Source organism: Rhinolophus ferrumequinum, chromosome 23 (assembly GCF_004115265.2).
Source record: "Rhinolophus ferrumequinum isolate MPI-CBG mRhiFer1 chromosome 23, mRhiFer1_v1.p, whole genome shotgun sequence".
Classification (NCBI taxonomy): domain Eukaryota; kingdom Metazoa; phylum Chordata; class Mammalia; order Chiroptera; family Rhinolophidae; genus Rhinolophus; species Rhinolophus ferrumequinum.
The window spans coordinates 23,526,093-23,549,289 of NC_046306.1; the positions used below are offsets into that span (position 1 = coordinate 23,526,093).

Sequence of the window (23,197 nt, forward strand, 5' to 3'; positions counted from 1 at the left end):
TGCTGATGGGAGTGCAAACTGGTTCTGGAGAAACTCTGGAGATGTGTTTGGAACTTTCTGATAAAGTGATTATCTGGGAGCAGGATGGCAATGGGGGCCTGATTGCAAAGGGGCACAAGGAGACTCACGGCGGTGATGGAAATGCTCTGTGTCTTGACTGAGGTGGTAGATACGTGGATGTGCATATTTGTCAAAATGTATTGCACTATACACTTTAAATGGGTGTATTTTATTGTGTGTAAATTATACCTCAATAAAATTGATATAAACACACATGTATTTAAATTTAAGTCAGCCCTCCAAGGCTGACTTAAGATGTTATATACATAAGATATATGTACTTGGGGCGGCCAGATGGCTCAGTTGGTTAGAGCGCGAGCTCTGAACAACAGGGCTGCCAGTTCGATTCCCACATGGGCCAGTGAGCTGTGCCCTCCACAACTAGATTGAAGACACCGAGCTGCCGCTGAGCTGCCGGAGGGGCGGCCGGATGGCTTAGTTGGTTAGAGCCCGAGCTCTCAACAAGGTTGCCGGTTCAATTTCCACATGGGATGGTGGGCTGCACCCCCTGCAACTAAGATTGAAAATGGCAACTGGACTTGGAGCTGAGCTGCATCCTCCACAACTAGATTGAAGGACAACGACTTGGCGTTGATGAGCCCTGGAGAAACACACTGTTCCCCAATAAAAAAAAATTATTAAAAAAAAAGATATATATACTTAAGATATTAGGTACAGATGCTGTGTGGGGCGTGGCCAAAGTCATGAGGAAACAGAGTCAATGATTAAGTGGATAGATAGGAGACTGAATGAATGAATGAATGAGTAAATGAGCAAGTGAATGAATATCTATCCCATATATGGTAATGAGTCCATTCTGCATGGCCCCAATACATCAGGCAGCCCTGATCAGGGTTGTCCTATCTCGGCTTGCATAACTCCTGTGATGGGGTGCTCCCACCTCATAGTCTTTTCCATTGTCTGATCACTAGGACTGTGAAAGGCTTCTCCTTGTATTAGGTTGACCTTCCTGGTGACCCCCTGCCCTCTGTAGCTCCACAGAAACATCTGCTTCCCTACCTGGGGACAGCCCAAATGCCACCTCTCCCAGTCTGCTCTTCTGTGGGCTCTTCATCCCAGATGTTTAGCTGCTCTGCCCACCAGGGTCTGCTTGCACGGTGCTCACATCATGTGGGGCAGCAGAACAAAGAAAAAGTATACAGGCAAATAAACAAACAATTACAAGCCATGAAGGGAAAACACAGGGTGAGAATAGAGGGGGGACGATGGGTGGGATGAGGAAGCAGAAGCCTAAGGAGCTGACATTGAGCTGAGTCCTGAAGGATGAAGGAGCCAAAAGAATCAGAGAAAGGGCATTTCAGCCAGAGACAGGAACAAGTGCAAAGGCCCTGAGGTCAGAAAGCATTTGGGAACTGTGAGGCAGCCAGCCTGGCCGGAGTGGGATGAGCTGGGGAAGAGTAGGTCATTCAGGGCACTAACGGTGAGGAATCTGGAATTGTTTTCTAACATTGATCCTCAAACACTTTTAAGCAAGGGTGATATGATATGAGTTAAATTTTAGTGGACACTCAGTAAATACTTACTGAATTAAAAGGAACCGAAGGCCCTTCTCGTTCCAATAGTTTGGCACTTCCAAAGTGAAAATGATAGGCCTTCAATGATATGCCTGACTGGATTGGAATCTTGACTCTGCCTCATCCCTGCTGTGTGGCTGTTGGCAAGGGACTTCATCTCATTGTGCCTCAGTTTCCTCATCTGCAAAATGGGGATGTTGTGAGGATCAAATAACTTTATATATGGAAAGCATTTAAAAATGATCATAAGTGCTTTCTGTTTGTTGAATAAAATAAAAAAGGGTGAAGACACAGAACATGATCCTGACTGATGCAAGGAGAGTCCTGGGTTGGAGGGGGTGGGTTTCTCAAATACTTGCTACAAAGAGAGAGTCCCTCAGCCAGATCTGGAGGAAGTTAGGAACATTGTTGTTTACATTGTTTATATTGACAGCTACATTTATTTATGTCACATGATACTGATTTTCCATTTAGGCTGACTATGTCAAATGTCCTTAATTTTTTTTTTAATTTAAGTAAAACAAAAGCAGATAGATTTAACAATTCAAAAACAATGGTCCTCTAAGATCGTACCAAGTCTTCCTGCCTCAAGTGACCCAAATTGTGAAAGTGTCTTGTGATGGGATTTTAAGAAACCTTTTTCTAAGCTCACTTCCTCATTGTGCTCTTGGGGAACTGGGGCCCTACTATGAAGGTTCTGGAAAGGGCTGGTGGAGTCCCAAATCTGGGGGTATTTGGAGTCTTTCCTCTCTCTATCCCTCAGATCCAGTTCCATCCACTGGAAAATTCTGGGGCTCCATCTTCAAATTACATCTAGATTCTCTCCACCCTGGTCCAATCCATCAGCCATCACCTGGGCCTGGTGACAGCAGCAGTCTCCGCCTTCACTCCTCCCCTTCCCTCTCCACTCAGCAGCCTCACCATGACTCCCAGGTCACTCTGGAGGAAAAGCTGAAGTCTTCTGTGCCTACGAGGCCCCTCCCAAGCTGAAGGTGTCTACCTCTTCCTCCTCATCACCTGACCTGTAAGCCTTGTCCCATCTAGGCTGCCCCACCACACTGGGGTGTAGACCCATGCTAGGTGTCCCTGGGCAAGCCAGGGACCTGCTCCCAGCCCGTGTCCTTATCTGAAAAGAGGTAAGACTAAGGAGAGTGATCAGCCCTTGGGGAGTGACTATGCTTGTCTCTATTTTACAGACAAGGAAACAGGCTCAGAGAGGTGAATTTATCTCTGGGACAGCTGGAGCCACAGTTTGCTCCTCTGTAAAATGAGGACAATAACTCCTCCCTCCTAAGGTTGTTGTGAGGACTAAATTAGTTAAATAAAGCCTTTAAGCACTTAGTGTGTCTGACACATAGTAGGTGCTACTATGTTGGCTACTATTACTGTTCTGAGTTGAAAGGTGAACTTACCCAGGTCCCGCAGCCAGTAGATGGCAAAGCCAAAATTTAAACCCAGATCTGTCTTAGTCCCCCTCACTTCCATAAAATAATAAAAATAATAGTAATGGCAACAACAACACAACAGTAACAGTAACAACACCACCAACAATAATAGTATTTTCCATTCCGTTTAGTAGACTCAGGGTTAGCATAAGGTTATCAGGTGGCAGCACCTGCCCTGTGCCCACGGCCAGAACTACGGCCACAGACTCCTCCTGCCCTCTCGTTTCCTCCGCAGAGAGAGGTTGGAGGCCAAACCTCCTGCTGGGGGCATCCCCCAATTCCGCTGCCTAGGGAGTCAAGCCTGGGACCCTGGGAGGCCCGGGGAGCCCCCTGGGGGAGGCGAGCCTGGCTCCGGGCTCTGGACGTTGCTGCACGGCCTGGAAGACATTACACGGCTGTCGGCCGGGGGGCGTCGCTCGGAGTTCCGGAGGGGGTCCCGGCGGCGGACGCGCCGGGTGAGGGGACGGCCCGCCACAAAGCGCGCTTTGTTCTGTGCTCCCCCCGGGAGCTGGAACCAATGGATTGGCGGCAGCTGAGGTCATCTGTCAGGCAGCGCCGGGGGTCAGGCCCAGGGAAGGGGCTGCGAGGGCGGGGGCGGATGGGCCCTCGGGGGTCGGTGTGTGCGGGCCCATTAACCAGGCTGCACTTACCAGGCACTCTGCGGCAGGTCGCTCCTCCATTAGGGGCCTCAGTTTACCCATCTGCCCAACCGGGAAGATTATTCCTGCTCTGTCCACCTCTCTGGACTACTGTGCCAAGGATGGAAGCGAAGGTGGTGGTGATGATGATGATGGTGATGGTCGTGGTGGTCGTGATGATGACAGCCTTTTTGTAATGACCACCCTCTACCTTCCTGCAGTGTGGAAGTGCTACACCCAGGATTCGAACCCCAACAGCTGGGTCTGACCAAGGCTGGGTCTGACCAAGGGGTTTGCAACACACAGTGCATATGTATGGGAGGCAGGCACGGATGCCTCGCAGCCTCCTTCGGCCCTGGGGGAGTCAGAAACTCCTCCTGGTTCCCTGCTTTGACCCTGGATACGACTTAGTGTGCTTTTTGCCAGGGCTGACAGGTGGAGCTGTCCAGACCTGAGTCCAGGGACCTCTTGGAGACTATCCTCAGGGCCCCCCCATCCCCCCAAGGTAGAGCAGGTCTGAAGCCCCGCCCCTTGCCCCCCAGATAGGTATTATTTTCCCGCTGGAGACAGAGCAGGGTCTGAACACTTACATCTACCCCCATAAAAGTAGCTCCCAGTTACTCAATCAGTCACACCCTCATTAGTGTGTGCCTCCACATTCCCATTCGTAACACAAAACGATTAGGCTTCTAAACGCTCAGTGCAGGGTCCTCTGGGGTGTGAGACCGTCAAGTCCAGGGAGCCCCAGAAATTGCCCATAATATTTGTGTGTTTCTGGAGAAAGGGATCATGGCTTTCTTAGGATTCTCAACCATGTTCATGACCCAGAAAAAGGTTAGTAAGAAGCACTGGTCGGAGTGTAGGGGAAAAAAGCAGCTCCCAAACTCTGCTGGAGGGAGGGGTACTTGGAACCACCGCTCTGGAAAGCAATATGCCAGTACCTCAGAAGCTGCAAACTGAACTATGTACTGGCCAGGCTGTCCGCTCCTAGGTACACAGTTGAGAGAGCACAGAGAGTGATAGGTGAAGGTGTTCACAGCAGCAAAATACTTAACTGTAAACCCCCAAATGCCCATTAACAGAATGACTAATAAATGGTTACAGTCAGACCCTGGAACATCATGCAGTAATGAAAAGAATAAGGTAAGCCTCTAGGGAATTTATTCATTCAAAAGCTATTTATTGAACACTTACTATGTACCACACTGTTTTTGGCACTGGGCCTGCAGTGATAAACAAGACAGATCAAGTCCTGTCTCAAGAACTTACATTCTAGTGGGTGAAACAGTCATAAACAGACACAGAAGATAATTTCAGGGAGTGTGATAAATAACATGAAGAAAAGAAAACTGACTAAGGTGATAGAATGATGGGAGAGGGAGATGTTTTAGATGGTATGGACAGGGAAGGCTCCTCTGAGGAAGTGACTAGAATGAGGGAGACTCTGGGAGAAGAGTAGACACTAATGAGGTGGATGACTAGGGCACATGCTAGGGGATAAGTGCAACCTGCAAAATACTGTAGAAAAGAAAAGCATTCTTTACTTACACGCATATACACACTGCACAGTTGAAAAAGTTCTGAAAGGGTATATGCCAAATTCACAAAGGTAATTGTTCCAATTAGGAAGACGAAGAGACAAACAAAACAGTGACTCATGGTGTGCTTGCTTCAGCTTGCCTCTAAGATTTCAATTTTAAAATATTTAATTACTTAGCATTTTACTCTCTTAATGTTTTAAAGGTGAATTTCATGTATAACTTGTGAAATTGAAACAATTGTTTAAATCTACCACGGTGAAGAAGTTCGGTTCCAGGGTAGTAAGGTAACGAAGGGGTCCCACAATACTGCCTTTCATTGGACCCAAGTTCCTGGGGACAGTCGTTTGTTTGGGGAGGGGAGTCACAATTGGATCAGGGGAGCCCAGAAAAGACATGTGGCTCAGCCTGGAGGATCAGGAAGCTTGGAGGAGGTGTCACCTTTGCTGAGCCTGACACCTTCTGGCCCAGCTCTCCCAGTGTAGACTAGGAGACAGGCCTGGAGAAGCTGTAATGTGTGCAAGGCCACGGAGCAAGAGAAGTCAGAATAAGTAGAACCTCCCAGCTAGGTCTCCTTCTTACACCCGGACCCCCTGCTTCTCTGGGCAACTGATGGGCCCCTCTTAAAATTCAGGCCCCTCCATCTATCTCTTTCCCATAGATCTGCGGGTTAGAGGTCCAGCCCTGTTCCAGCAGGCCAGAAAGCAGCGCCACCTGCTGGCGTAAGAGGGAAACGCAGCTCTCAGCTCAAAACTCAGCTCTTCCTTAAGAATGACCAACCCCTCCCACTCCAAGTCCGTTCTGTACCTCCAACCCAGTGCTTAGCAGGGCCCCCAGCATTGCCTGCTTGAGTCTTATCTGCAAGAAGAAAAAGCCCTTTCAGGAAGGAGCAACCATTCAGTCACTCTAGCCAATGGGTGCAGGAGGCGATTACGATTACACGTGAGACACTGGCACCCCATGACAGCACAGACAAATCATGTCCTTAGCTTCCTGAACCTTGGTACAAATCTTAGGGATAGACAGTTCATTTGACAGTTTAGAAAAAGTCCCCAGGGAAGGGCTTGTCCAATGTCACAGTGGAAGGAGTGTACAAGCTGGCCCCAGACCACAGATCTTCTGAGAGCCAGCCCAATGGGGGTGGAGCGGGTGTCACCACGTTTGCAAACAGTTGACATGGTCTATCTCGATCAGCTTCTCAGCCTGTGGTCCCTGAACAGCAGCAATAGCACCATCACCTGGGAATGTGTTAGAAAAGCAAATTCTCAGGCCCCACCCGACCTACTGAGTAAGAAACTCTGGGGGTGGGGCCCAGCCATCCGTGTTTTAGCAAACCAGTCTGAGAACCTGAACCACTGGTCTAAAGCAATTACACCACCACCCCGCCCCGCCCTTTTTTTTTTTTTTTTACTAAATAAACTTTTATTTGGGAATGATTTTTGATTGACAGAAAAGTTGCCAAGATAGTACAGAGAGCCCACACACTTGGCACCCAGCCGATGCCAACATCAACATCTTACACCTTCATGGTACATGTGTCACAACTAAGAGACCGACATTGGTATGTTATTATTAACTAAAAACCAGAACTTAGTCAGATTTCCAGTTTTTCCACTGTCTTTTTATCCTTCCAAGATCCAATCCAGGATATCACATTGCATTTAAGACTACAGTCCTTTTAAACTCTATGGGTTACCTCAGTCATTTTTCCTGGTGACAGAGAATGGATGGGAGAACTATTGTCTTCATTACTGACCCGAGGAAACTGAGGCTTGAAAACACCAACTGACCAAGATCCCTTAGCAGGGCAGGGAGAGCAAGGCCTACCTCACTTGCACCTTTCCTCTACCTCTTCTTCCCTTCCCCAGAGGACTCTTGGTTTTCAGAGGCCTCTGGAATATCCCTCCTGGCCTACCCCAACCCAGCAGTGCAGACAATGGGAGATGCCTCTATTAGAGGGGGATCAGCCCTGGGAGGTCCATCCCCCACCCATCACCTCTTCCCCCAGATTTGAGGGCCAGGACAATGTCTTAGTGACTTTAGCTTAGGCAGAGTGAGGCCCTGTGTGTGTGCTAATGTTATTGGCCTATGCAAATCATTTGTGATAGATGAAAAATGCCACAAATTATTTTCAGCTTCTCTAAGAGGAATAGTCTGTTTCCATGCTCCTTGAATCAGGCCAGCCTTATGATTTGCTCTGACAAAAAGAACTTAGCAGAATGATGTTGTACCAATTCTGGGCCTAGAACTCAAGAAGTTTTGTAGCTTCTCATTCTCTTAGAATCCCGAGTCCCTCAGTGATTAAGCCTGAGTTAACCTGCTGGAGAGGCCACCTGGAAGAAAACCAAGTCATCCAGCCAACGGCCTGCCAACTGCTGGACAAGTGAGTTAGACCATCCTAGACCATACAACCCCACCTGAGGTGACAGCTGATTGCACGAGTCCCAGGAATGACCCTGGGCAACATCAACAGAACTATCCAGATAAGCCTGGCCCGAACTGCCTTCCCACAGAATTGTAGGTAAATAAATGACTAGTTTTTTAGCTGCTAAGTTTGAGGATGATTTGTTCCATGGCAACAGCTAACTATACACAATTCCTCATTTTTCTCCTGGTAATGGGATTCTGTTTTATCTCAAGAGGCAGTGTGCCAGTCCCAGGAGATGGGCTATGGCTGATCTTCTCAATTGTGACAATTCTGTTCCCTGCTCTCTTAGCTTTCTTTGCTACTAGGGTTGGTAATGGTGGTTGGTTTAGGCCACGGAGACCTAACTGGAAATATGCAGGGAGAAAGAGCAGGAAACATGCGTCTGAAAAAGGTTTGACTTGATGATAGACGTTCCTCGGTCTAGCTGGCTGACCCTTCCTCTTCCCCCACTCATTTCTTTCTTAAACACAGGCATGATTCATGGTGGTACAGCAGCCATCTTGTGACCAAGAAGTACCGAGCAATGAGAGAAAGACTAAAAGGATCACAGAGAAGTGTGCCCTACCTGTGCCGTGTGGCTAAACCAATACCATTAACACCTGTCTCCAGGATTGATGCTATGTGGAAAAACAAACTTCTCTTTGTCTAAGCCACTGTAACCTAATTTTTCCTTTACTTAGAGCTAAATGTATTCCGCACAATAGGATATACAAAGACAAAAAGGCAGAAGGCTCCTTGTGCTTGGAAATCTGGAGCCAGCAGCACGGGGCTCTCCAAGCCAATCTCCTTTCTCATTTCATCCTCTCAATAATCCCTGGAGAGCAAAGACATGACCCATTTTCATAGCAGTGGGAACTGGGCCTCCTACACCACACATAATGAGTCGAAGGTCTTGCAGCTCGCAAAGACGGTGTTTAGAGGCAGACACTCCCTCCAGGTACAAAGAGAATGCACCCCAGCTACACCTTCTGCAAGGCCCAGTCCACTGGAGGCCAGGTGTGTTTTTTGGGCTCTTGGGAGTGGTGGTAGGTGCCAAGGAGGCTGCTATTGCAAGTCCGGCGTGGAAGCACCCAGGTACACCCTTAGGTCCGAGAGGGTGGACTGGACGAGCTTGGCAGGGATGGTCTCTCGCTGTAGCTGCTGGTAGGCTGCATAGCGGTGGCAGCCCCCAAAGGAGTAGAAGTAGTCACCACCCTGGGCCCCTTTGATCCAGAGGACGTCGATGGGTGGTACACTGTCTGGGTCCTCCTGGAGAGAAGAAGGCACAGGGTGAATGAGCATGGAATAATGCTTGACAGTTTGCAAAGCAGACTTTGTTAGCCTGTGTTGAACTCCTACAAGGTGTGCACACTGGCTCACGCCGGCTTATGAGAGACGCTGTTAAATATTCAGGATTTTTGTGAGTTGGTTGACATAACCTCTGTAGCTTGAAAATCAGCCATGTCGAGAGTATTTACACCAGGGAAACGAGAAGATGATACAAGTCAGGGCTTTCCCCCCTCTAAACACCAGGTTGTTAAACAGTTATCAACATACCATATGCATATACATCTGCATATACATACACACACACCATATATCTGGCACTATTCTAGACTCTGGGAATAAGGGACAGCTGAAATGAGACATAGCCCCTGCCTTCATGGGCTTCCGCATAGTGGGACAGATGGAAGGAAGAAGTGAGTGTTAGAGTGATAAATGCCATTGAGACAATAACACAGGTTGACATGACAGGTATAGGGTTCCACAAGGCCTCTCTGAGGTGACAGTGGAACAGAGACCTGAACATAGAGAAGTCCACTTGGGAAGAGAGAGAGGTGGAATAGTTTAGAGTAAGAGCCCGACTGCCAGGTTCAAATCTCAGCTCTGTTACTTAGCTGCTACATGGTCTTGGGCAATTAATCTCTTTGTGCCTCAGTTACCCCATCTATCAAATGGGGATGAAGAAAACATACCCACCTCATAGAACTGTTGGATTAAATGAGTTAATATATGTAAAGCACTCTGACTGCTTGGCACACGGAAAGTACTCAATAATAAATGCTGTGAATTACTGGAGGGAAGAGCATTCCAGGTAGAGGGAACAGCAAGTGCAAACGACCTGAGGCCAGAACAAGTTCACTGCGTTGGAGGCATGGCAAGAAGGCGAATGTAATCAGAGTGGACTCAAGGAGGGTGGAGGAATAGAAGAGGTCAGAAAGGTCAGCAGGAGCCACACGGTACAGGTTTGTTTCTCAGAGCAGTGGGTAGGCCCTGGAGCATTTCAAACAGGGGGTGTGTGTAGGGAGTGACATGATCTAATGAACATTCTATTAAGTTGTCATGGCAGATCAGCCTTGGTGGGTGGACAAAGGCAAAACTTGGGAGGATAGAGGCGAGGCCTCAGTGGGTATTCAGCAGGAGGCGCTGGCTGGGTGAGGGCACGGAGGGGAAAGGGAGAGGTGGACAGATTTGGGCCATGTTTAGTGGGCAGATCCAAGCAGACTGGCAGAAAGGGTAAACGTGAGAAGAGAAGGAGAATCTAAGTTGATTTCCTGCCAGGTGGAGAGTGGGTGGTCCTCTAAGTAGGGAATGCCTGGAGCAGGGCCCAGTGGGGGGTAGAGGACCCTGGGGAGACCATATGACGTGTGAGCTGCCTAGAAGGCCTCCTACCACTGGCCCATGGGTTCTCTCTTATTGTGCTGCTTTGATGGATTCATTTATCCATTTATTCCAGAAATGTTTATTAAGCAGTAAGTTATAAGCAGTTTTGAGCCGGGGCTCTGGAACTCTGAATTTGAATCTTAGCAACTCCATAGAGCAGCTGGGGGACCCTGAGCAAGTGGCCTTGCCTTTCTAAGCATCATTCCTCATCTGTAAAATGGGAGTAAGACACTCTACAGGGCTGATGAAAAGTCAAGAAGTTGATGCATGGGAGGCCTGGAGAACAGCCTGCCTGGCAGTGGAACACTAACGGAGCGGCAGTGTGCTGGCTGCTGGTGGCATGATAGAGGGTGGGCAGAATGACAGCTCCCAAAGATGGCCACATCCTAATCCCTGGAGCCTGTGAATATGTTACCTTACATGGCATAAGGGACTTGGCAGATGCAATGAAGATAAGGATCTTGAGATGGAAAATTATTCTAGCATAAGAGGAGGTCTGATGTTGCTGGCTTTGGAGATGGAGGAAAAACGCCATGAGCCAAAGAATATGGTGGCTTCTAAAAGCCGGTAAATGCAAGGAAATGGATTCTGCCCTACAGCCTCCAGAAAGGAATCCAGAAAGGAATGGAACCCTGCTGACACCTTGATTTTAGCCCAGAGAGACACACTATGGACTTCTGACTATAGAAATATAAAATAAGAAACCTGTATTGTTTTAAGCCACTAAGTTTCTGGTAATTTGTTACAGTAGCCATAGAAAACTAATACCTATGGTAAGCAAAGACAGGTCTGGTTCTTGCCCTCACAGAGCATATGGTTCTAGGGTAAAAGACAGATGTCTAAATAGCTCATTAAAACACAGTGGGATCAGAACTATGGAGGTGGGCACACAAGTGGCTAGAGGCCCACAGGAGGCCCCTACCCTATTAGGGGCCACCAGGGAACACACTGACCCTGAGACAGCAAGACTGAGGTGTTAGAAATAATAAAGGAAAAATAGAAGAGTTTTCCTGGCAGGGAAAAAGCCTGTGCAAAGGCCCAGGGATGGGAGAGATCCTGTATGGCGAGATCCTTCAAAACCAGCCAGGTACTGAGCTAGTACTGAGGAAACAGCTAAGACAGGACACAGTCTCGGCTCTTGTGAAGTTCCCATGAGGTGGGCGCAGAGAGACAATGAAACATGAACAAATAAAGGAATAATATAATCTCAGGTGTAATAAGTGCTTCATGGAGCAATAGCTCAGGTGAAGGGGGCAGCTAGAGAGGCCAGGGCACCACCAGCCAGGGAGGACAGGGAGGCAGACACCTGAAACAGATGAGGGAGCAGACCCTGCGGCTATCTGGGGAAGCAGTTCCATGCGGTGGGAACAGCAGTGCAAACTTTAGGGTTGAAAGACATTTGGGGGAGCTGTAGAGGTGTTTGGTGGGGCCTTGGGTCTCAGATGGTCCCCTTCCAAGGGTCTGAGGGAAGGGGACAAGAAGCCATGCAGACTTAACCTGACCCTCCTTCAGTGATGGGACTAACTGGTCCCCTCCCTGTTCCAACTCAAACTTCCAGCAGACATGACATGCCCAGTCCCCCTGCCACTGACTGTCACAGCCATAAGTGACAGCACAGTTTATCTCCAGATAGAGTTGTGGCCATGCTGCTGGGCACTGGGAACAGGCTATGCCACTTTCTAAGTGCCTGACCTTGAACAACTTGCTTAAATCCGCCTCGGTTTCCTCGTCTGTAAAAGAGGAGCAATATAGTAGGATCTACCTCATAGGGTTGGCATGAAGAAACTACACAGTTCTTGAGCCACTGCTGCTGCTCTCTTTGTAAGAGTTAGCGATCGTTATTTTAATCATCTCGTCCAATCCACCTTGCTCAAGTGAGAAAACAGGCCCAGAGAGGCTCAGCCACTTGTTCAAGGTCACACAGCAAATGCTGACCTCCGGCGGAGCCTGGGACCAGTCCCCTCTCGCGTCCAGTGCGACCTCCCTCCTCCGAGCCCTACCTCCAGCCGGCCTTCCCGGGGCCTTACCCTGATCGTGTCCACGAGGCTCTGCACCTTGGCCGGGTTCAGCACAGACGGCAGCGGCCGGATGAGCACGCTCAGCGGCACGTTGTGCACCGCGGCGATGCAGCCCGAGTGGATGCTGCCTCCTAGAGCGCCGCTGCTCGGCCCGGGTCCTTCGGATTCCCCCTGGCCCGTTCCTGCCCTGCCCAGGGATCTTCCAGCTCGCAGCCCCATAGCGCCGCCGCCGCAGGCCGCGCCTCCTCCCCCGGGCTTTAACCCGGCCGGGCCGTACCATTCCGCGCGGGAGGGCGGGGGGTGCGGGCCAGAGCTCCTTTTTGGCCCCGCGGTGATACGGCCCATCCCCGCGCCCCCCCAACCCGACGTCTGCCGGGCTCATTGGGCGCTGCCAGACAGGCGCGGGGCTCCGGCTCTCCGCCGGGGGGCGCCTCGCCGCCTTCCTTCTGCCGTGCGGTGTCCTGGGAGTGGAAGCGCCCGGACCCGCTGACTCAGGGTGAGTCTGCAGGTCGTGGGGCGGGAGGGCGCGGGTGACGCACAGTCCGGGGTGACTCAGGCCCGCCGGGTCAGGAGCCGAGGAGGTTAGGGGGCGGGAGGGAGCGGGACCTGCCGAGCGAGGATGAGTCGGCAAAACCCACAGTACTTGGCGGTCCGGCCGTGGGAGCCCTAGCGATAATAACCCTGGAGGTGATAATACCAACAGTAAAACTACGAAACTGGTGCTGTCAGACACAGTTCTAAACACTTTTGCATGCACATCAAAACAGCCTTGCACGATAGGTATGATTATTCCCCTTTTCATTAAAATTTTTTTTGGTTATTATTTCCTTTTTACAGATGAGGAAACTGAGGTACAGTGATTTGCCCAAGGTCATGGAGCTAGGAAATGGCTGAAGCAGGGTTTAAATCCAGGTAGGCTGGCTCCAGGGTACACTCTACCTCACCGCTGACCGATTCCGTACAGCAAAACTAACTGTCATAAGGAGCCCTCTGGGATCGTGCTGGCAGTGTGTGGGCACTGCCCGAAAGTTCCACACTAACTGTCTCATCGCATCCTGACATCACCACAAGCAAGGAGATGTGGTTTTTGAACCGTTTGTCCAAGGTACAGCAGCTGAAAATGAAAATCAGGTCATCTGAGGCCGAACTCTGGGCCACTTAACCACGAACACCTGCTTGCAGATGTGGACACCGAGGTTACAGGGGGTCGTGGTGATGACTTAGGTCCAGACACGCTGACTGCCAGCCCCCCTTTTTTCCGTTTAAAGCCCTCTGTCCCCTTGGGCACATGTTCGGCAGCCAGTGTCCTCTGGAACCCAGGGAGGCAGGCAGAGGCTCCTAGTCTAAATTCCAGGTGTTTTTCAGCATCTTGGTCAGCGTCAGGGCTTGAGCACAGATTGGTCTGGGTTCAGGTCTCATCTGGCCACTCCCTAGCTGTGTGGTCTCAGGCAAATTGCTTAACCTCTTTGAGCCTTCGCCTTCTCTTCTGTGAAATGGTTGTGGGAAGCTTGTGGTGACACTCAGAGATAATGGCTGATGGAGGGCTGGGTGGGCTGTAAACCAGTGCTTACATAGTGGTAACCAAGGGAGGTGAGTGACTAATTTTATCATGAACACCCAGAGTGCTGAAGGAGAGGCCATATTTGATTAAGAGCATCGGAAAAGGCTTTCTGGAGGAGGGACATTCAAACTGTAAAGTGGCGTGGTCCTGGAGAGGGAGAGAGAAGAAGTGGGTGATGGCTTAGGGTGTAGGCTCTGGAATCACTTGAATGGTATGGGTTCAAATCCCAGCTCCATCTACCGGCTGTGTAACCTGGGGGCCGGGGAGGGGTTACCCAACTTCTCTGTGCCTCAGTTTCTTCTCCGAGTTGCCAGGGAGAATAAATGAGAATGACACTGTTAAGTGTTTAGAAAGATACCTGGTCCTAGGAAGTGCTGAATAAAAGGTGATGTAAATGGCATTTATCCTCGGAAGCAGCTTGAGCAAAAGCAGGGAGGTGAGACAGTCTCAGATCTGGCCGAAGACAGGCATGTCTGGTTTGGTTGTCCTCCTTCTTACCCTAGTTGTCACCTGCATGGGGAATGCACAATCACCCTCTCAGCTGGAGGAAACTAAAGATGGTAACCACTGTGGGGGCGGGGCGGGGGGGGCGGCACTGCTGCACGGGTCAGTTACTGACACTTTCTGAACCCTCTGCCAAATGGCGCAATGCTGTCCGTGGCTTGAAGTTGTCGTGAGTGTGAGTGTGCGAGGACTCTGTGAAGTATGTGACTCTGTGAAGTATGTGACACCCATTTCGCCGTTGAAGATCATTCACATTAGGTTCTGAGTCTCTTGCAAACCTTAGAACGCTGCGGCATCATGCATTTCACTTGAACCCTGTCCCTTGCCGCAGTTCCAAAATATAACCCCTGGTGAGAACCAAAAATCATACTTCGTTTCTGAAAATAAAACTGATACCCACTCCTCAACCCCAGAATTATTGAGAATTAGAGAATTTTATCAAGAGGGAATGTGTCCCTTCTAGAACTACTTCCTCATTACAGGAAGTAAGCAGAGGCAGAACAGCTTCTGGGATGGAAAAAATGGAGATTTGACCTGAATCTCTCATCATGGTATGCCCAGTGAGGCCCCCATTCCTGGTATCAAGTTCTGTATGTTAAGATACCTCTGGTTCAACTCAAAATGGCTTAAACATTAAGATTTGTTTACCTCCAAAGATGTTTTGAGGTCGGTGTATCCATAGTTGGTAAAGAGGTAGTTGAACAATGTCATCCAAGATCCAGTTCTCTCCCTCTTTGGAAAGAACCTCTGTGTTCCAGTTTTTATCCTCGGGCTTGCCCCTTATGGTCCCAAGATAGCTGCTGTAGCTCCAAACATCACTATACAACAACTTTCAAAGGTATAAGTTAAGATATCCCTTTGTGCCTCTTTTTAAGAGTGAAGAAACCTTTTCTAACCACTGCCTACCATCCTACCCCCTTGCTCAGGAGCCTTTTCCTGATAAGAACTATCTCACATATCTGTGCCTAAACCAGTCCCTGGCAAGGGGAGTAGGATTACCATGATTGGCTTGGCTTAACTGATACTGTCTCTGGGCTTATGATGGTTTACCACCGCCGAAGTTCATGGCCTCTGAGCCTTGAACAGAACTGGCAAGGCCTGGTAGCTGCAACCTCGTTTTCCTGTGGGGAACCTCGCTCCCCTGCTCTCAGGACTGTGTGGTTGGTGGGCAGACCTCATCGTGGGGGGATGGAGAGGAGGAAGGGGGACCTGCCCAGTCAGCAATTGTGTTATATTGGCCCATTTCTCCCTAAACCAATGAGACTGAGACTTACGTCTCTTGTTGGGATTAAAATGAGGTACCTTCCACTGAGGCTAATTTAAATCTGGAACTGAAAGCTGGAGAAATTTTGGGAGATACACAACAATATCCTTGTGTTTTAGTTTGGATTCTTCCCAAAGTAGACCCCAAGACAAGGACTTGTGTGCAGGTAGTTTATGTGGGAGGTGTTCTAGTTATTCTTGCTATAAAACAAACCACTCCAACATTTAGTAGCATAAAACAACCATTTTATTAACCTCACAGATTCTGTGGGTCAAGAATTCAGACCGGGCACAGTGGTGACTGCTTGTCTCTTCCCTACAATGTCTGTGACATCAGCGGGGAGGTGAGTCAACAGCTGACGTGACTTGATGGCAGGGGCTGGAATCACCTGGAGGTGACTTCACTTACAAGTCCGGCGGGTGGTACTGCCAGTCAGCCAGAACACCTCCATGTGGCCTCTCCAGGTGGCCTGGGCTTCCTTATAACATGATGGCTGACTTTCAAGAGTGAATGTCCCAAGAGAATCTGCAAAAGCTTCATGGTCTTTTCTAGTGTTGGAGGTCATATAGCATCATTTCTGCAGCATTCTATTTGCAGGAGCTGTCACAACCCTCGCACCGCACCCTCAAGCTCTAGGGAAGGGACTCAGTCTCCTCATGGGAGGAGTAGCAAGGTTCTAAAAGAGCTGTGGGTGGGAGGTGTTGTTGTGACCATCTTTGGAAGACACATCTGCTATAGAGGTGATTCCAGGAAGGACTGGGGAAGGGAGAAGTGCCGATAAAGGGCGTACTGGTGAGCAGGTTCACTTGCTGGACAACTGGGGTCACTCCTGCTGGGGACTCTGAGAAGTGTCTTGCATCAGAATTGTCGCCCTGAGGGAGAGGGGCATGGGCATTTATTTTCTGACTTCTGTCCCCTATTGGTTAAAGGTGGCCTGAGGATGTTCAATCTTTGGCATTTCTGGGCTGCCCTGTACTCAAACTGAGCGAGCGTCTGAGGACACAGAGGCTGCTGCCTACTTGTGGTGACTTCACAGGTGGCCCAAGGGAATAAGGGGCAGGATGTCAATACATTCCTTTCCCGTCCAAACCAGCCAGAATCCGTGTGTGTTGTTTGCAGCCAAAAGCCCTAACTACCTGTTTTCCCCATCCCGCTCCTGGGCTCCCTGCCCCACTGTCTCTTCCATTTTCGACAAAGAATCTGGTACATTAGGTATTTGGATATGTACAGGAGTGTTTGGGGAGATAAAAAAGTATTTCTGTGCCACAAAAGGAAGGAACGCTAAAATCTTAGATTCCCTCACCCACACAATGCTCTAGTCCATTTCTATAACAGTTTGGCTGACAGGTTGGTCCCATTCTCTTTCTGTTTTCTTCTCCATCTCTGCCTTATCCCTCTATCATCCCCTAAGTTCCTGTACTTGTTTCAGGCAGAAAGTTTGTCTCTTTCTTCTGGGGGTTCTGTGCCTGCTGAGCATTTCCTTGGGGTCTTGAGGCAGCTTTGCACTTAAACTGCTTCTCCTCACAGGCACAAAATGACTGCCTGTGCCAACTGGGGCAACCTCCTTCTTTGTTCTTGTCTTAGCTCAAGCTGCTATTGCAAAATTCCAGAGACTGGGTGGCTTCAACAACATTTGTGTCTCACAATTGGGGGAAGTCCGAGAACAAGTCACTGGCAGATTTGGTGTCTGATGATGGCCCACTGCCTGGTTAGTAGATGGCTGTTTTCTTGCTGTGTTCTCACGTGGTGGTGAGGGAGCTCTTTAGGGTCTCTTCTTATTTTTTTTTTTAAAGATTTTATTGGGGAAGGGGAACAGGACTTTATTGGGGAACAGTGTATATTTCCAGGACTTTTTTCCAAGTCAAGTTGTTGTCCTTTCAATCTTAGTTGTGGAGGGTGCCGTTCAGCTTCAAGTTGTCCTTTCAGTCTTAGTTGTGGAGGGCACAGCTCAGCTCCAGGTCCAGTTGCCTTTGCTAGTTGCAGGGGGCGCAGCCCACCATCCCTTGCGGGACTCGAGGAATTGAACTGGCAACCTTGTGGTTGAGGGCCCACTAGCCCATGTGGGAATCGAACCGCCAGCCTTCGGAGTTAGGAGCATGGAGCTCTAACCGCCAGCCTTCGGAGTTAGGTGCATGGAGCTCTAACCACCTGAGCCACCGGGCTGGCCCCAGGCCTGACTTTTTTGCAGAGCTACTATGTTTCATTCCTTGGTCTGTGTACTTTACATAAGTTAATTAACACAGCTTCCTCTGCAAAAAAGTCAGGCCTGAGGGTCTCTTCTTATAAGGGCACTAACTCCATTTACGAGGGCTCCCCTCTCATGACTTTATCACCTCCCCAAAATCCCACCTCCAAATACCATCACATTGGGGGTTAGAATTTCAACATATGAATTTTCAGGGCACACAAACGTTCAGTCCATAGCAGTTCACATCCAGGAAAAGAGAAAGAGAGCCTCTCCCCCAGTGATGATGGAATTACAGCTTTTCAGTTTGGTTCGGTTAGCTTGAGTCACATGACTACCTGGGATTAATAACATCTTTAGGGACCTGCTACAGGGCTGAGCTGCTTAAACGTGGGTGGAACGTGTCACCCATTGGGATGACAGTGATTGGCTTAGAGGAGACCAATCAGGAACAACTGAGAAGTCAGCCTCTTCTGAGCCATCTATGGTAGATGGGTTAAGTGACGGGTGGATGTCTGAACAAATGGGAGGTTTGTTGATAAGGAAAGGCTGGAGCAAAGGCCTGGGTATCAATGTCACATCTCCTTGGCCAGCCTTTGATTTTAGCCGTAGTTGTGGTGGGAAGTTCTATGCAAGCGAGAACTCACCTAGCACCGCCAGCTTTCCAGCCCAAGCTCCCAATGCTTCCACATTTTCCATCCCTGCAGGAGCTCTGCCCCTACACAGGCATATCCCAGAGGTGTTGGGGTGTTCACTGATGGAGACAGGAGCTGATGAATAAAAGCCAGTCTTCTAATGTCACAGGTGGACAGTTGTGAGAGGCGTTCCAGACCATTCATACCTTTCTGGACCCTTCTCAGAGACCAGCAGTACCCAGCCCCATTGCTGCAGCAGTGACCCTCTGTCTCATTTTTCTTGCCCCACATTCCTGCTTCCTGGGACCACCTCCCACATAAACTACCTGCACTCAAGTCTCAGATTGCTGTGGGGGAACCAAAACTAAGGCAAAGGGGGAATATCATGGATCACTCTCAATAGTTCTGCACCTTGCCTGGGTTAAAATTAAACACATCTTATTAGATGTGTGACCTTGGGCCAGTCACCTGTCTGTGCCTCAGTTTCCTAACCTGCAAAGTGGCCATTATAATGGCACCTAATCAGTAGGGTTGTTGAAAGAATAAAAGAGATGATATAGGTAAAGTCCTTAGAACAATGCACAATGCTCGCACATTGTAAGTGCCCAATAAATATGAGCTGTTTGATAACGTTTTAAATTAATAATAGATCTTGAAGGTCTTTCTGTGTTTGCACTTGCAGACTAGTCTCAATGTATTAGCCAAGACTCTTGTTTGCAAGTGAGAAAGCCAATGTGAATTAGCTTAATAAAAATGGGAACACTCGGCGACTCCCTTGCGGGGGTGGTGGGGTGAAGCTGGGCCTCAGGGCTGGGTGGCTATGGGGTGAAGCTGGGGTGGCTGCTTCATGGTCACCAGGGGCACAGGCCCTTTTGATCTTTCTACTGTAATCATTTTAGAGTAGGATTTTCATTCTCAGGGTCACCTTCTGGTTCAAGATTGCTGCTGAAGTGCCAGCCTGGAAGGAGGTGGAGAAATGGAAAAGCAGAAGGATCTGAGCCTCTCCTTTTTGGATGGTGTCTCAGAAGTTCTGTGTAACACTTTCCCTTGCATGTCATTGGCCAGAACTTGGTCACATGGCTACTGCTGGCTGCAAGAGCAGCAGGGATATGTAGTCTTCATTCAATGAAGCAATATGGTCAGCTATAATTGCAGTTGTCTTACTAAGGAAGGAGAAAATGGAGATTGATAAGTGGCTAGCAATCTGAGCTGCAGCTCTCAAATTACAGGTCATGACTCAGAGAGGAGACAGAACATTTCCAAGTTCTAGTCAGATGACCACAACTGAACTAATCAGCTATGGCCATGAGGGACAGAGACTTTTTTTTAAAAAAAAGCCTGAGCCACCATAGCTTATTATGACTTAAATATATGTTGTTCATTAACAAAATAATTACTAGTCATCTGCTATTGGTTAGGCACCATGCTAGACCCAGGGGATTTAATGATGAGCAAAAAGAGATTTTAGTCTCTGCCTCATGAAGCTTGTAGTCTAGTGAAGGAGACAGAATGACCAAAGATTACACTGATTAATGGAAAAGTATACATTAATGGTAAAATGCTGAGAACAAACCGCATGTGGTGCCTGAGGAGGTGACCACACAGCTGGGAGATGATGAAAAGGCATTGACTAGTGAAGGGTGGTGATGATGGCAGATGGAATATGGTACTGGTGGAGAGAACAGCTTACGCAAAGGCCCTATGGCAGGAGGGAGCAAAGGTGCAGAAAAGAGGCAGCTGGAGCTCAAAGAGCAAAGGGCACGTGGTCGAAGATTCAGCCGGAGTGATGGAAAGAGCCACACCAGGTAGGGCTTCAAAAGTCACCCTGAGCAGGTTCTACTTTTCCCACACACAGTGGGAAGTCACTGAAGTGTTTTAAGCAGAGAAGGGGGATGGGAGTGATATAATCAAATCTGCATTTTTGAAAAGATCTGTGTGGCTGTTGTGGAGAAAGGGAGGGAGGTCGGGGAGGCAAAATGGATCCAGGGAGACCAGTGAGAAGGCTGGTCCTGTTGTCCTGGCAAGAGATGATGGTAGGTATGGACTAGGCTGGAGACTGAGAAGGTCGGAAAAGTCAACAGAACAGCTGATGGATTGGGTAGGGTGGGGCAGACAGAGGTGGGAGAGATGACGTCTGGGTTTTGTGGTTACAAGACTGGATGGGTGCTGGTGCCATTCATGGAGGTGGGAAACCCTGGGGGAGAACCAAATCGAGGCTTCAGACTTGGGCTGGTCTGTGGTGTTTCTGAGATATCCTTGTGGAGGTGGCCTGCTGGCAGACATTGATTTGCAACTCAGAGAGGAGGTCAGAATTGAAAATGTAAATTTGTGAGTCATCTGCATTTGGGTGGAAATGGAAGCCATGGGTGTAATGAGATGGCTTCATGAGAGTATACAGTGAGAAGAGGAGAGAACCTTGAGGAATACAAACTGGAACATAAGAAGGAACAGGAAGTGAGTTCCTTCCTTGGATCTAGGAAGGTAAGTCTGCAGAGTTGCTAGGTAGAGCAGCCAGAGGAGAACCAGAGAATTGCATCATGGAGGTCTTCTTTTCACAGAATTGTGAAAAGCAGACTAGATCAATGACGCTAATTGAGGTGCTGTGGGCTGCAGGTAACAGAGACCTGATTCAACTGATTTACACAATAGACACTCATGTCACAGACCGTGAAGTCCAGAGGCAGCGCACTGAGGGCGTTTCAGGCTGGGTTTTCCCACGGCTCCCTGACGTCATCCAGGATATGGGCTTTGCCCATCTCTCTGCTCTGCATCCAGGCTGTGGGCTTCATGCTCCCAACTGGTTCCCTGGAAGATGACACACTTCCTTGTTCATGTTCCGGGTGTCTCATAAACCTCTCCTTAAGTCTCGTTGGCCAAAATTGAGTCATAACACCCGTTTCTCAACCCATGGGGATGGGATTACTCTTCAACCAGTCAAGACCATCCCTTAAGCCGATTCAGTCCCCAAATTGCATGGCTGCCAATCAAGGAGGGAGGTGTAGGATGGATGAGAGACCTACAACTGGGATGGATATGGTCAGTTGGCATCCAGCATCCATTTACATCTCCCTCGAGGGTGCCTTTTGTATCGTGTGTTGGAAAGTTAAAAAATACTTTTCTCAGGCTTCCTTGCAGCAAGGATACTGACAGTGAATTAGATTCTGCCAGTTAGATGCACTTCCGTGGGATTTGGAATGCAGAAGTGAGCAGGGCCCATTTTCTTATTGCCTTGTCTCTTGCTACTGGCAAGATGGTCGTGAAAAGGCTAAGTTTTCCTGTAACAGTGTTCTAGGGTTGAGCCATTTTCACAGTGGGAGATGGGAGAGAGTTATAGAGGCAGTGGCAGGGGCCTCCTCATCTCTGGGTCAAGACCACACCCACACGGCTATGTTCTTGGGCTGAGTACTTCCGGTGCAGCCGCCTGACTCCCATCTGGTGTGGAAGAGGTAGTAACTCTCCTGGTGGGCCAGTGCTGTGCGATATTCTGGGGGTCTAGCTGAGGGCCCACCCTCTCTGCCTTTCCAGCAACTTTGTCAGCAGCCAATTCCCTGTGTTAAATACCTTCTGCTTCAAAGGGATTTGATACAGGGAATTAGATGTTTATAAAATGCTGATCTAGAATGGGTTCTGTTTCCTGGATCTGAAACGAAAGGAATTGATGCAACAACCAATCAGAAGCAGTGTGTAACTACAAAGGACTATATGTGGATGGCCAGGAAAGGCCACATGTGCCTGGGCCCCTCAAAACCCCACTGGAGACTTTGGGGGGGTTCCCACACTGCTGTCATTCCTGGAGACATCTAGCACACAGCTCAGAATGCAGCCACCTGTCCAGAGGTGTGTGAAGGGAAAAGACAGCACCAGGGTAAGGGGCTAAAAGTTGAGTGTACTGCCTACAAAAGAAGGAAACCTGCAGGGTGGCCCCAGGGGAGATGGGGGTTCTAGCCTGCAGTCCCCACCCCTCAGTCTGGCATCCAGCCCCCAAAGCACACAGGGCTTTTTTTCACTACCTCTTAAGTGAGTCTGTGTTGCGGGTTAGAATTAAGTAGCATGATGTTGGTGGTCCCCAGTGAAGTCCTTAGTAAAGCAAGGACAGATTTGTGTTTGGAAGGACCATCGAGATAGCTGGCACAGAAGACGGATTGTTTGTGCAATGTCTTCCTGAACACTTTCAGTGACAGGTTGCTCATGAGCTCTAGGGGCAGTTCACTGTTTTTGGACAACTTTGAGTCAGTCAACTTTTTCTGCACGTATGCACTTGCTGCTTGTGTGACCAATAGGGTTGGCCAGAAACCCAGCCAGAGCAGTAAGGGATGAGGTGCGCAAGAATATAGGGGTTGTAAGCTGGCTGTCAAGAAGCGGATCTGGCTCACAGTTGTATTTGTTTGGGAGGTGTAGTTCATTTGAAGTGCAATTCTTTAAGATGAGACACATTCTTTCCTGTTAGTCATAGGTTCCATCATTCCCAGTTTCTTAAGGCAACCTGCTTTATTCACTTATGTTATTGATCAGGTTCTTGAACGCTTTGAGTTTCCACCCCAGTTTTTGAGGAATATTTAAGACTGAGGACTCCTGGGACCTTGTGGATGTCAGGGGACCCCTGGATGTGTGCGACCCCTGGTGGCAGCTGCAGGCTAGTCAGGCTACAGGGAGGGGAATGGAGCGGAAAGATTCCGGCTTCCTCTCAGATGCCCTCTCCCGACTCCTTCCCCTCCCCCCAATCACAAGGTCTAGAGGCGCTGG

The 23,197-nt window shown here is 49.1% G+C and overlaps 1 protein-coding gene across 1 annotated transcript; it reads right to left on the bottom strand.

Moving 5' to 3' along the window:
- Positions 1-4,862: 4,862 nt before the first annotated feature.
- SRXN1 (sulfiredoxin 1) lies at positions 4,863-12,744 on the bottom strand. Its single transcript, XM_033095391.1, has 2 exons — positions 12,315-12,744; positions 4,863-8,892 (listed from the first exon to the last, which is right to left on the bottom strand). The coding sequence occupies exons 1-2, from the start codon at positions 12,648-12,650 to the stop codon at positions 8,689-8,691; spliced, it is 540 nt and encodes a 179-aa protein (XP_032951282.1). The 5' UTR covers positions 12,651-12,744; the 3' UTR covers positions 4,863-8,688.
- Between the last annotated feature and the right edge of the window lie 10,453 nt (positions 12,745-23,197).

What these genes read in the sequence shown, in the direction of transcription:
- SRXN1 (XM_033095391.1), bottom strand. Translation starts at nt 12,650, where the DNA reads ATGGGCCGTATCACCGCGGGGCCAAAAAGGAGCTCTGGCCCGCACCCC. An exon ending in GCCTCGTGGACACGATCAGG is followed by an intron (nt 8,893 to 12,314) that starts GTAAGGCCCCGG and finishes TCTTCTCTCCAG; the next exon opens with GAGGACCCAGACAGTGTACC.